At 34.0% G+C, this 14058-nt stretch overlaps 1 protein-coding gene across 1 annotated transcript; it reads right to left on the reverse strand.

The window, feature by feature from the left end:
- Positions 1–8401: 8401 nt before the first annotated feature.
- On the reverse strand, positions 8402–13492 carry LOC146925889 (S15/NS1, RNA-binding protein). The gene is made up of 5 exons (XM_085758305.1): positions 12576–13492; positions 11677–11759; positions 11072–11183; positions 10839–10891; positions 8402–8956 (listed from the first exon to the last, which is right to left on the reverse strand). The coding sequence occupies exons 1-5, from the start codon at positions 13405–13407 to the stop codon at positions 8777–8779; spliced, it is 1260 nt and encodes a 419-aa protein (XP_085614431.1). The 5' UTR covers positions 13408–13492; the 3' UTR covers positions 8402–8776.
- Positions 13493–14058: the final 566 nt, after the last annotated feature.

Here is a 14058-nt window from a genome sequence, read left to right on the forward strand (position 1 = left end):
CAAAATAGATATGCGATTCAAAAAATATAGAAAACAGATTTTGTAACAAAAAAATAGAAAACAGATTTAAGTGATATTTATGATGGTGATCAAATTTTAGATCCTAAACTAAAACAGATTCCTATAAATTTGCCTATCACAATGACATGAGATGGCAAATCAAATCATATTAATGAATATATTTTTTTTGGTTACATATTATTAATGAATATATAATATATCAATGTATAAATCAAATAAAAAATTATCAAAAAAAAAAACAAATCAAAAAGGTTTGACTATAATTGTAATTTGCCTATAGTATTTACGTATATTGAAATTGATTTAAGGATTTTATTTTATTTTATTTAAAAATTAAATTAGAATAGGATAAAATTTGATCTGTTCCAAATTTAAATTCATAATTACATTCAATTATTTTATTGGTCAAAAAGGGTAAAATTGGAAATGAGTTTAAATTAAGAAAAAAATTGGAGTACAAAGGTTACATCAAATCTTTATATTCTACTAGCGAAAAGACGGGCACTCACGTGCCCATCTTCTGCTCTTTTTATTGCGCTAACGTTTGAAAATTATTAACGGTTTTTTTTTATGAAATTTTGATTTTGATTAAAAACATAAATGTTTGTTGCTTTCAAGTTAACGTTTGAAAATTATTAACGGTTTTTTTTTATGAAATTTTGATTTTGATTAAAAACATAAATGTTTGTTGCTTTCAAGTTATAACAAATAAAACTAACCATGATTATTTATTTCAATGACACCAACAATATAACAAAAAAATATGATATAATTTTTTTTTATTATAGAAAAAATTGTTTAAGGGTATAATTGGGATAATGAAAAAGTAAGTATAAATATACTCATCTAGTTTGTTGCACTTTTTAAATGATAAAGGAAAAAACAATAAATATATATTCATATCGTCTTTGTTACATTTGTTTTAATATTTAAATTTATTCTTATCTATTTGTTACATGTGTTATTTGTATTGCAAATTGAGGGTATTTTTGAAAAGAAAAAATTCAGCCCAAAAGTGCTGAAATGGATAGTTTTCTTTATATATAGTATAGATTTTTTTTTAGGAATAAAAGGTGCAGAAAGCCCAAGATAAAATGGATAGGAATTTAAAAAAAAAATTGATATCCAACGCGAGAACAGACTAATTTGAGGGTTCAATTTTATTGTCACTATCGAAATCGGTATCTTTCAAATTTTGTTGCACTATCGAAATTATCCTTAGATTAATTTAAAATCTCAATGTTATCCTTGTAACAACATTTATTATTATTATTAGGTTATATTATCCTTGTAACAACTTTTATTATTATCACTCTTATTTGTTACCCATAAAAACCACTCTTCCAACGCTACCACTACTTTGTTGCTGCCAACCGCTGCTTCAGACCTTCTCTAACGTGAACCGAGTAATCCATTATTTCATCGTCTTCATCGTGTTGTTATCGATTACATCTTTATTATCCTTATTTAATTAAGTTTGAGGGTAAAACAGTAAATTAATTTTAAAATCCCTCATCTTCTCTCCCTTTCCCTCCCCTTCATTAAAATCCCTCTCCTCCCCTCCGTTAAGCCAAACGGACCCTTAGAGTATAATTGGATAATGAAAAAGACAGGCCAAAATCTTGTATACATACTCATATTGTGTTTGTTAAATTTTTTAAAGCATAAAGGAAAAAAAAAATTATAAACATATATTCATATTGTGTTTGTTATATTTTTTAAAATTTTGAATTCACTCCCATCAATTATCTTTTTTAAAGGATAAGGAAAAAATTGATATATAGTGGACAATAAAGATTGAATTGGTTACAATTTTTTTAATATTTGAATTTACCGTTATCTATTTGTTATATGATTATTTATATTTAAAGGTGAGAGTAATTTGAAAAGAGAAAAAAGTCAGCCCAAACTAGACAAAAAAGGTTATTTATATATAGTATAGATTATGATAATGATGATTGTGAATATGATTCATGGCTTACTTCTTGTTTTGTTTTTTTAGGGAACTTACTTGTTATTAGTAGCACAACTATACAGAAAGAAAGAAAGAAGAAGAAAAAAACATATCATCTACTTCGGATAACATATCATCAGTATGTTAAAAAAAAAAAACAAATCATTATTCAAAATGATTGAGAAGTTACATAAATAATAGTACTAGCAGTATTAAAAAACGTTTTCATTGATTGAAGATAGATAAAACAAAATACCAACAGATCAAAACTACATAAGCTTTACTCTGTGCAAACTAGTAGTGCAAGCTAAGTCCTAATAAGAGAACTGAATACAGCTCCAAGTAAGGATAACAAGTGCATTCATGGAGGTGAATCAACCGGTGGCGGAAACACTTCTGATGGCGACGGCTGGTCTTCCCACGGCACAGGATCAGGATTAGGAACGGGGTCTTGTGGGATACCTGGAAACTCAGGAACCACCGGTGACGCTATAAAAGCATCAGGTGCTGGCATGGAAAAAATTGGTGGTTCTTGTGGAATCTCAGGAGGAGAAAGAAAAATATCTGGTGTTGGATTTGGCATGGAGAAAATCGGTGATTCCTGTGGAATCTCAGGAGGAGAAAGAAAAATATCAGGTGTTGGATTTGGCATGGTGAAAATTGGTGGTTCCTGTGGAATCTCTGGTGGAGAAAGAAAAATATCTGGTGTTGGGTTTGGCGTGGCAAAAATCGGTGGTTCTTGTGGAATCTCTGGAGGAGAAAGAAAAATATCTGGTGTTGGGTTTGGCATGGCGAAAGTTGGTGGTTCTTGTGGAATCTCTGGAGGAGAAGGAGAATTATCTGGTGTTGGATTTGACGTGTTGAAAGATGGTGGTTGTTGTGGAAGTTCTGGAACCATAGGAGGAGGAAACAAAATGCCTGATGTTGATGGTGGCGGTGACAATGAAAATGAAAATGGATCTTGTGGTGTCGTGCCTGGTGTTGATGGTGGTGGTGACAATGAAAATGAAAATGGATCTTGTGGTGTCATAAATGTAGGGACAAGTGGTGGTGGAATAGAAATGCCTGGTTGGTTTGTGATGGGAATAGGAGGAGGTGATAGCATTGAAAATGTTGGTGTTCCTGCTAAGGGAGGAGGAATTACAAGAGGTGGTGAGACTACTGCTGGTAGTGTTGGTAGAGATGGAGATGGAGGAGGCGGGGACGGGACTAATGGCGGTGGAGGTGGTGATGGAGAGGGTGGAGGTGGTGATGGAGTTGGTGGTATTGGACAACAAGGTGTGGTAGTAGGTGGTGGTAATGGACAACATGGTGCAACAGGTGGTGGTGGACAAGCAGGCGGCGGCGGTGATGGTGGCGGAGGACACGCTGGAGGTGGTGGTGGTGGTGATGGAGCGCAAGGTGGAGTACACGCTGGAGGTGGTGAAGGTGGTGGTGTTTGATCAAATGGGTTATCTGGGCAAGGAAAAGTAGGGAAAGGCCAATAGCCACAACATCCAAATAGATAAAAGAAAAATGGATCACAAAATAGAGTTTTTATACTATTTCCTACAATGTTTCTACTGCTAATATTTCTAGATCTTGTTAACTCTTCTTCATGTTTGTGTTGTTTGTGATTGGAAGTTTTATTAGTTTCAACAAGAGTTTGTTGTGTGAACAAAACAAGTGGTAGTAGTAAAGCTATAATCACTGCACTTCCTTTCATTTTGTGCTATATAAGAGTTTGGATTATATTTAGGTTTTGTTGAGATTGTCTTACTATAGGTGGCATTTAACATGGGAAAGGTCAATCCTTTCCCACCATGGGAAAGTTAATTTCATCCATTAGATCAAGTGAAGAACAAAGTCTTATCATACACTCTCAGCACTAGATTTTATTGTCACTATCTTCCATCATCATCTCTCTCCCTCATCCCCACCAACCTACTCCCAGCAACAGCAACACCATCAAAGAGACGCAAGTTTTACCAGAATGAAAAACAAAGATCAAAGTATTTATTTTTTTATATTTAAATGTCTTGAAAATGTAGAAATAACAACAAGACAACTCAAACACAAACAAGTGAATTCACAAAACTCACGTGATAACAATCCAAAACCGACAACAATTAATGTTTCTTTCACTTCTCGTGATCTTTGTCACTTGAAACTCAATCTTTGTGTTCTTTTCTTCCTCATAAGAGAAAAAATCGGGTTCTGTTTCTTTGAAAAATGGTGATGGAACAGCAAGATTAAAAAAATCAACACTTTGTTCTTCAACTGTTAACATTCTCATGATCTTATTGCTCTTTATACTTTCACTTCTTCAACAAAAAACAACCAAACAGAACAACTTCACCAAGCACACAAAAACTTCTCTCTCATCTCAGAACAAGTTTCACTTATACTCAGAGAAATTGCAAAAGAGCTTAAACATTTTCTTAACCCTCATAAACTTTCTTTGGGTAAAGATTCCAAAACTGGAATGACTGAAATGGTTTCATCTGTGGGCCATTCTTGTGAGAAATCTTCTGATTTGTTGTCTCAGTATATGAATTACAAAGTGTTTGGAAATTGTCAAGATGATTGGAGTTTTGCACAGAAACTGATGGTGTTGCACTGTTGCTGGGAGTGGGTTGGTGGGGATGAGGGAGAGAGATGATGATGGAAGATAGTGACAATAAAATCTAGTGCTGAGAGTGTATGATAAGACTTTGTTCTTCACTTGATCTAATGGATGAAATTAACTTTCCCATGGTGGGAAAGGATTGACCTTTCCCATGTTAAATGCCACCCTTACTATAAGGTGTCTAGTGTCTATATAAGAGACACAAAGTAGTACTGTTAACTCTACTGTTCCATTATTTTAGTGTACTTTGTATCAGTGGGGCGTGGAAGGCTTAAATGCAGCGTGTAAGTTTAGACAAGAATTAAATACTTATTAAGATATTATTAGAACATGTGGGCATGGCCAGTTACAAATATACAATTTGATGGAAATTTATTTTCTAGGCACAAAATGAAGTGTGAGGGGTGCTCCACAACGTTGCTCCAATGCACAAAAGGAAAGATATATGAGAAGGAAATAGATTAGTTTTCAAGGTATAAATTAGGTGCTCCAATGCATGAATTACTCCCTAACTTCGTTAAAGAGACCAATAGTTATGTTCAAAGAGAAAAAGGAAGAAAAAAAAATTGAGGGATGTTCAAAGAGAGATAGAAGATGTATTAACAAAAAAAAAAATCAAAAGTCGTACTCGATCTAAAATTAAGGTTATGCATGTATTTTAAGAAAATAGTTGATTGTACTAATAATAAAATGAGTTTTATATATAATATATTGTAAGGTTATATTCACAAGTCATAATTCAATTGATAAAAATGTCGAAATTGTTAGGTTGGATGTTGTAACTGAAGTACGAACTCCCAGTTCCTCCATTGTATATGTGAGTTTTTAATAGCATAGTCATTTTGTCTAACTAAAAAAAATAGTTTTATCTGCTAAAATAACCATATCAATGTAGTTAATAGAATAGTTAGGAGAATTAAAATACAATAGATAAAGTTATATTAGTCTCATAAAGTAATTAATATGTCAATGCTATTGTAAAATGACAGATAATATCAACCAAATATTACAAATATAACACATAATATGAGACCTTGAGACACTAATAATAATAATAGATAGATTATGTGATAGGGAAAAATAAATGATTGAAAAAAGAAAATATGAAAGGAGTATGAGGAGATAGTAATTAATTGCATTTTAATATATCTGCATGCCATCATGCATGCACTCTATCTAATTGACACACATACACCATAAAAATGGGTCTTCTTATTTTCTTGTACATTTCTGTGTATAACTTAGATTTGCAGGAGTGATTGCTGTAGTAGGGAATTTAATGGAAAGCCTTGTTGTACGTGCCAGTTTAATTTAACTAGAAAATTTTGATTTAAAATTAGTATTTCACTATATTTTTCTTCAATGCTTTTGTAACTTGTAAGCATTCTAGTCCCATGCGTGTCAAAATCTCATTTCATTTATTTGCATGCATGGAACCTTTTTTTGAAAGAATTTGCATGCATGGAATCATTAATAATGTTTGTGGAAAACTAAACAAATGTCCAATTTATTGGTTGAGGGTCAAGAATATTGATAATTTTTGTTATCTTTCATAATTTTATTTTCATCCCTCATTTTTTTTCTCTTATTTTCTTGTTACATTTATCTATATTTACAGTACTTTCAACAGTTTGACCAAATCACTGATAAGTATAACAGAGTGCAGTTAGAAAAACTGATAGTAGTAAAAATAGCAAAAAGAATCTGCAGATAAATGAAGAATAGCAGACTGGTTTACCTGAAATGCAGTCTGTAATATTTTTTACCCTCTTGCTTTCTAACCTTTGTACCATTTCTCTGACATTTCTCTCTTAGGTAACTCTCTCTTTGCAAATTCTCTTGTACCAAACACAAGCTCAGTTCTGGCCTTTAGGTATATGGATTCCTCACCAATGACACGAGTAGAGTAGAATCTGGACCCTTGTTGATATAAAACGATGGTAGAAGTTTTAAATAAATAAAATGGGAGAGAAAAAATTTCAAGGGTGAAATTGATACTAATCATTAGAGGAATCATTCTCTTTAGGCTTTGTTTGCATGGCTTACTTTTTTTTTAAATTAAGAAAAATATCAAATGTTTTTAAAAATGAAATAATTGTGATTAAAGTATCAATCATTTATTATATTGTTCTTTCAAATATTTTTAAATTTTGAATATATATCAAAATATAGATTTAATCTTCGAAAACTCTTTCTTCCAAAGTTCAATTTTCAACTTACAAACAAAGCCTTAAAATTACACATGTGCAAAAAAAACACATAACCAAACCGAACTAGAGAACTACACTGAACTGAACCAACTCGTAAGTCATAACGTTATCGGAATTGAACCAACTCATAACATTATCAATACGGTAGCCAGAACTGAGACATGGCTGAACCATAACAAATCATACAACTCAAACTAAGATAAGCAAAATCAAACAAAACCTAAAATTAGAAAACAGTAAAATCATTAATCAAATATTCCTAAAATCCTAAATAGAAACGAACTAAAATTAGAGGGGAAGAATTGAAGCTCCATCACCAATTCACCATTCTCTGTCTCGAATGTCGAATAGCGATGTCAACGCTACTCTCAGTCTCTCAATGTCACACATTAGTAGTAACTTTGTCGTGAAAAGAATCTCCACCGTGAAAACCCTTTACGGCGTCCCAATGCCGTGAAGGGGTCTTTATTATGCTTCAACTTCTCCTCTTTTGTGATTTACGCTCCAATACCTCGTAGTGAATACATTTGATTTTCTTTTGCATAATTTGTGGGTTTTATCTGCTTTGACACTTACATCCTCCCTCTCTATTTCCATTACATATTTAGACAAGTGTTTCAATTTTCTCGTTTTTTCAACACCTATTACATTCATTTATCTATATTTTTATATACATAATATAACATTCTAAGCTTCATATTTTTATATACATAATATAACATTCTAAGGTTTCAATTCGGTTTTTCTTCAAAAAAAAAAAAAAAAGGTTTCAATTCGGTTCAAAAATATTGAACCAGTTCACTGAACTGTTGTGGCAGTTCGGTTCAGTTTGGAATGAATCATCAAGAGTTTGGTTCATTTTTTTGAGCTGTAGTAAAATTCAGGGATCTGGATCCTCTCAATCCGGCTATTCTCTCAATCCTCTCAACAGTAAAATCCAAACATTGTATTAATCTAACAGATGAAAAACTGATAGAACAAATTATTAAAACAAAACATGTTTCGCATAATAGAACACAAGTGCACAACCTTATATCGCACGAAACCGTTCTCGCCGAAATTGTAGTGAACCGTTCTTCAATTGTTTTTTATTGATTTCTTAAGAGCTATTATGGCTTCTTCCGGTTTGTGTCTGCAAATCCAAATTGTGATGCCACAAAGCAATTTCTCTTTCAACCGACTATATTCTTTTGATATCGCTAATTATTTGTAGCACTATACAATCATTTGAATTAAGAGGCCAACAACATCACCCTCAACATGTAATTTAACGTTATAGCAAGAAAATAAATAAAAAATTGAGAACAAAGGGACTGATCGTGTAGCAAAAGCTTCCAGTAAAAAAAAACAACGAAAGTTAAAGTAAATTAATATCACTTTTTTTAAATTATTTTAAGTCTTTTGTTTCTCAACCATTAGATCAATCCAAGGGCCTTGAATAGTGCAGGAGAGATTGAAGGAGAGAGCACAGCAGGAGAGGATCCGCTGGCATAATTCAGCTCAGTTTTCTCTGAGCCAACCCATGAACAGGTTATAGAATTTACTTGAAAAACTATTGGCTTAACAAACTATAATATGTTGTAATCTGGTACTTATATACTATGAAAGTGCACCAAACAGAATTATTTCCTAAGCTTCATTTATCCATTTCCAATTATGATACAAGAAATATTACGATGGAAAAGACAACAAGGAATCCTACAAAATAAACAATTGATTGGAAATTCAACAGTTACCATAAATTAAACCTAAATCAGGCAAAAATAATATAATGGGCTGATTACAATATTATTCTCATCTTCGTACAGAAAAAAGAAAATGGAGCAACACATTCTTCAGCCATGGATATATGGAACAACACTTGTAGAAGCAAAATATGGAAAACCATTGACTAAGCTGCTTGAACTGGCTAGTCAGACACTTAGACTGGATAAAATCAGCTGGGTGTTCTTTTTTTTTCAATTAGTTTATGTTGGGGTTTATTTAATTGGCTACGTCACCCGATTTACCAGTCCGGGCTTTATAAGTATATTCTGGATTATCACGTAGACCTAACTTAGAGAGAACAAAACAATAGGAATCCCAGTCGGTTCTTCTGAGGTATTTCAGCAACTTTTTCCTCTTTTGAACCATTGCTATCAGACCTTTCCGAGAATGCACATCCTAAAGCATCACAGAAAGAATTTAATCAGAGATAAAATAGTAATACTAGCCAGACCGGAGCTATGTAGCAATCTTTCCTCTTTGACTGGGAGTAATTAAGGACGGAGAATAATTTATGTGACTAGTGATGAGGGCTATTCATTGCACACTAGGATGGGCATATAGCATAAATCGAAGCAAGGTGAGTAAAACAAAGAACATAATATATAAATGTTGACAGCATATGCAGTTACCAATTCAAAATTATATTGAAGGCCGAGGTTAAGATTTTGTTCACAGAAGAAGTCATAGCAAGTATGAACATAAGAATTTAATCAGGGATCAAATGGAGCCGCAGATTACATTGTCCACCCCATGTTAAACTAATGATGAACTCATAGAACACAGAAAATTACAACTTCCAACATAGGAACTAAAATGGAGTGGAAGCTTATGAGAAATGAAATACTAGGGTCACATCACACTCTTTAGTATACTCCTGTAAACACATTCCCATCTATTAAGCCATGTCAGTCTATTTTTAATCATGTAATTGGTTACCTATTTCGATGTGAATGATATTAAACTTTCACCTTCTATACTCACCATCTCCAGTCTCCACCAAAACTGTCCTGCTCTTGCAAGTTCTCTTGGTCGTTCACTACATTTTTTTCTGTCAATAGACCCCAGCTTTCATCCAATCTACCAACAATATTCTTTTACTAAGATGGTTGTGTATAAAAAAGTTGTTTACTCTTACTTTTTGAATTTTAAGTTTGTTGGTCTATTCGCAAATCTCGCACTCATTCTCGCTGCTTATGTTATTGTTACTCATGTCTATGGGCTATTGTTAGTGTCAAATCTCTTGTATTCGCACCTTTAAGCTATGATTTTTATGACTCTGGCTAAGATTGCAATTGAATTTACCCATCTTCATAATAATACCCAATACCCATCTTAATTTGTCTGAGATACAATGAAACCTGAAAATTGTTTTAGTTAACATGGCCACCAGAGCTTGCTACATAAACAATATGTTGGCAGCAGAGCACATGATAGAGACGACCAAGTGAGATTGAGATTGAGATTGAGATGGTAGACAACGGAAAGCGGGCTCGTGTCGTGGAGATGAGACCCTGGAACGGCTAAATTTCAACAAATTTTTTTATCTCTCTGAACTTACAGGGCCAGTTAACTGGTAAAGATTAAAAATAAGGGCTGATGTGACTTAATAGATGAGTGTGTGTTTAAAGAAATGTGTATGACCCTAGCATTCCTCGGAAGCTTTTATAAAAAGAACATATATATTAAAATACTAGCTCAAGATAAAGTTCTAACTGAATGATAGAAAATCCAATCATGATCGTGCATTATGGACCCAGTCTCCTTTGCAGAATATTTATAAAGTTGTACAGGTGTGACCAATGTTGTTAATGGCAGATGGCCAAAAATCCGTCATATAAACACACCACTGCGGCCCCCTTCACAAAATGCCTATAGTGGTTGTCAAAAAATCCACTAAACCAATGCCATTTCACAACACTGGTTATGATGACTCGCCATACGGTAGGGTGTTAAAAAAAAAAATTAGTACTAGAGTTGGTTGATTGTAACTAGAAACTCTACTCCTACCTAACAGAAGCACATTCAAATATCGCAGCCAGACGAAAATTTTACAGACTATGAAAACTGGTAAAAGAACAGCACCGTTATACTAGATTTAAAAGAAACACGTGACAGAATAAAACAGTATTTCATAAACAAAGCAGAACAGTAGACACTATCAACAATGTTTGTACATCAAATGGTTGAACATACAAATCTTCTATTGAGGTGTATTCTAGTCATTGATATACAAACGCAATAATATATCAGAAAAATGACAAACAAAGAAGCAACTCACCTTCTTGTGTAGAACTGATGATAGATGCTTAATCTTGGTTGTCAGTGTCGCAACTGCATAACATTACATTAGTGAGTTAGTATTAATTCATTAACAAGTTCCTATTAATATATTCCAAACACTCGATCCAATCATGAAAGAAAATTAGTAAAGTATAGCAAACATATTTGGTCCCGTCTAAATTTAATATCGAACACTTCACAAATTAGTTAAAGAATAGTAGTTTCCTTTACCTTGAACACGAGCAGAGCCACAATCTGACTCGGACATCTTAAATTCATCTCTAACCTTTGTCAGCTCAATTTTCAATTTTTCAGCAGAGGACATGTTATCTGGGTGAAAGTACTGGAATCAACATAGAGTGGAAATATTAGGACAGTGAATTAATTAACACCATTAAAAAAACAAAATGTGCCTATCCATCGACATGTGAAGCAAAATAATCCAGACACCACGAGGTTAATTCAAAATATCAAGCGGCCTACAACTCTCAATTACGGAAATGACCAAAGCAATCAACAAATAGCAAGAGATGGACAATAACTTGATGAATTTCATCATGAGGCTGTAATAGCTTAAAAAAAAGTGGGGAGAAAAATGTTTCAATATATTAATGTTTGACTATGGATTCAACATTCACTAGATAAGCAGCATTTTAGATTAATTGAATGGAGAGAAAACAGAGAACAAATAAAATATAGAGTTATAAACCACAGGCTTTGACTTTGACGTTTGACAATTGTAGCTATCAGATGAAGGTCAGCACCTCAACAATTCAAGAAGGACAGACAACAAATCAAAATTATAAATAAGATATATCAAATGAAAACATGCTTGCCTTTTCAACAAGATGCTCTTTAGGAGGCTTTGACAAGTAGCTTGGAGTTCCACCAATCAGGGACAACATATCAATTCTCTGCGCTGAAAAACCACACCATCACTTATATTTTTCATATAAAATCACATCATAATAGCCTTACAACATGACCACAACCCTCCACTTGGCAAGAGCTTTATAAAACAAGACTACCATCTACAATAGATTTATTTTACATTCAATCACACTACCACATGACCAGAGATGCAATATACAATGATATATTCAGTGATGTCAATCGCGGATCGCGGAAAATAGTTTCTTCCAATTCCACTAAACAATAGTGGACCTATAGCCCCTAATTGACAACACTTTATACTAAGGCTCTGTTTGGCAAGACAAATTTCTGAGGTTATAGAGGATAGCATATAAGCCCCTATGACCAAAATATATTTGTTTGGCACAATTTTCTCTCACAAGTTTAAGCTTTTTTACTAGCATATAGAGTTTCTTCATAAGCTACTTCTAGTAGTGTTTGAGCTTATGGCTTATCATCTCTTTCCCCATTCAACCCACTAATTTATCAACTATGAGCTAGTTTATCCGCTATCAGCTACCTTATCTAGTATCAATGATAAAGTTCATTCGCTGTCGGGTAGCTTTTCAGCCATCCACTATTTTTTACCAAACATAGCCTAAACATGTATTGCAAAACAATAGCAAATTTTTCAAATTCAACTATGATATAGCGTCGCTATTCGACAACATCGGATATACTAACTCAAAAGGGTTTCCTCTTTAGAGGAAGATGAAATGCCAAGCTTCTCTAGTCTATCATCATCGTATCATAACTAAAAGGAACAACTGAAACAGTGTCAAATCAAATCAACAAAACAAACAAAATTAAAAACATTACTAACATGAAGCTTTATTAGGTTTCTCAGCTTCTTTAGCTTTGATATGTTGAACAGAATCTTTCAAAATGTTGAACACTTTATTTGTATCGGCACTAGATTTACTCGACTTAGCTTCAATTTCATCCATTTCCCTCACTTTCTTCAACCTCTCACTCAACTCGGCAATCGAAAACCAATCTTTTCCTTTCACTTGAGGTCTCAATTTCTTCAATTTCTCACCTAATTCACCATGCATATATAACCTAACAGTACCAAAACTCCCTGAATCATTCACCTTGGCTAACCTATCCCTTATCTCCTTCCCAAACATCGAATCCGGTAACAAACTCGTCCCACTATTCCCCGCTGACATATTCGGTCTCCACCTCGGCGTCACCGGCGTCTGATTCGTCGAATTTTTCAGCTGATTTAAACTTCCACGAATCACATCAAGTCCAATACCCCCACCACCACCGATGGTAGTTTTCGACGTATCCGAAGCGGAATCTTTGGATCGATTATGCATTCTACTATACATATCCTGAAACGAGATTGGCTTCTTCTGAGTTAATAGATCATCGGAATCAGGTGCGGTGGTTTTGGAACGGAAGCTTTGGATTTTGCTCAAGATATCATCTTTGGATTCGTTTTGTTGCGAGGGAGAGAGAGGAGAAGGTGTTGTGTTTGACGTTGGTTGTTGTTTGAATGAGCTTCTGACTTGTTGTAAGGATTCGGAGAAGGAGGGTTTTTTGTCGCCACCGTCATTGTCACCGGAGTTGGAGGTGGAGAAGAGGTGGTGGAGTGGTGGAGAGTAGGGTTTGGGTTTTGTGGTTTTGAGACGGAGAAGAAGCGCCATTGTTGGTGGCGGTGGAGAAAGAGAAAGAGGGGTTTTTCTGAGATTAGGGTTTTTGTATTTGATTCATTTTAGACACTGTAAGTTTGAAGAAGAGAGTGAATGAATGCAAACATTAAAATTGTAGATTAAAGTTTTTTTTTTTTTTCCAAAAAACATTTAGGCTTAAATATGTAATGAGCAAATAGTCACTTTAGTCACCGGCTCTGCACCTCGCTGTCACATAGGTCCCTGACTCAGAATTAAATACAAACAAGTCCCTGACTCTACACTTCCGTTATCACTTTAGTCTTTGTCGTTAAAAAAATATGTTAAGTGATGATGTGGCACGCTGACAAGGAGTATGACGTGTCACAGGGACTAAAGTGAAAGTAAAAAAATGGTCACTTTGATCCCTGAATCGAAAATCAATATCCTCAATTTACTGTTAGGTCCCTGACTGTGCATACTTACTGTCAGTCAGGTCCCTGATAGTAAACACGAAATTAGCGGTCAAAATCCAAATGCACGTCTGAATGAACTACAAATGCTTACATCTTTCATGCCAACTCCAAGGGGTCCGAGGCCAACTATGTGATGTTTGTTAGTTTATTTATGTACCGAAATTGCTAAATTATAAGCACAACTGTGATACGATATTTTGTTTAATATTTT

Source organism: Medicago sativa, chromosome 4 (assembly GCF_051527215.1).
Source record: "Medicago sativa cultivar Bolivia chromosome 4, Bolivia_mono, whole genome shotgun sequence".
In the NCBI taxonomy this organism is placed as follows: Eukaryota; Viridiplantae; Streptophyta; class Magnoliopsida; order Fabales; family Fabaceae; genus Medicago; species Medicago sativa.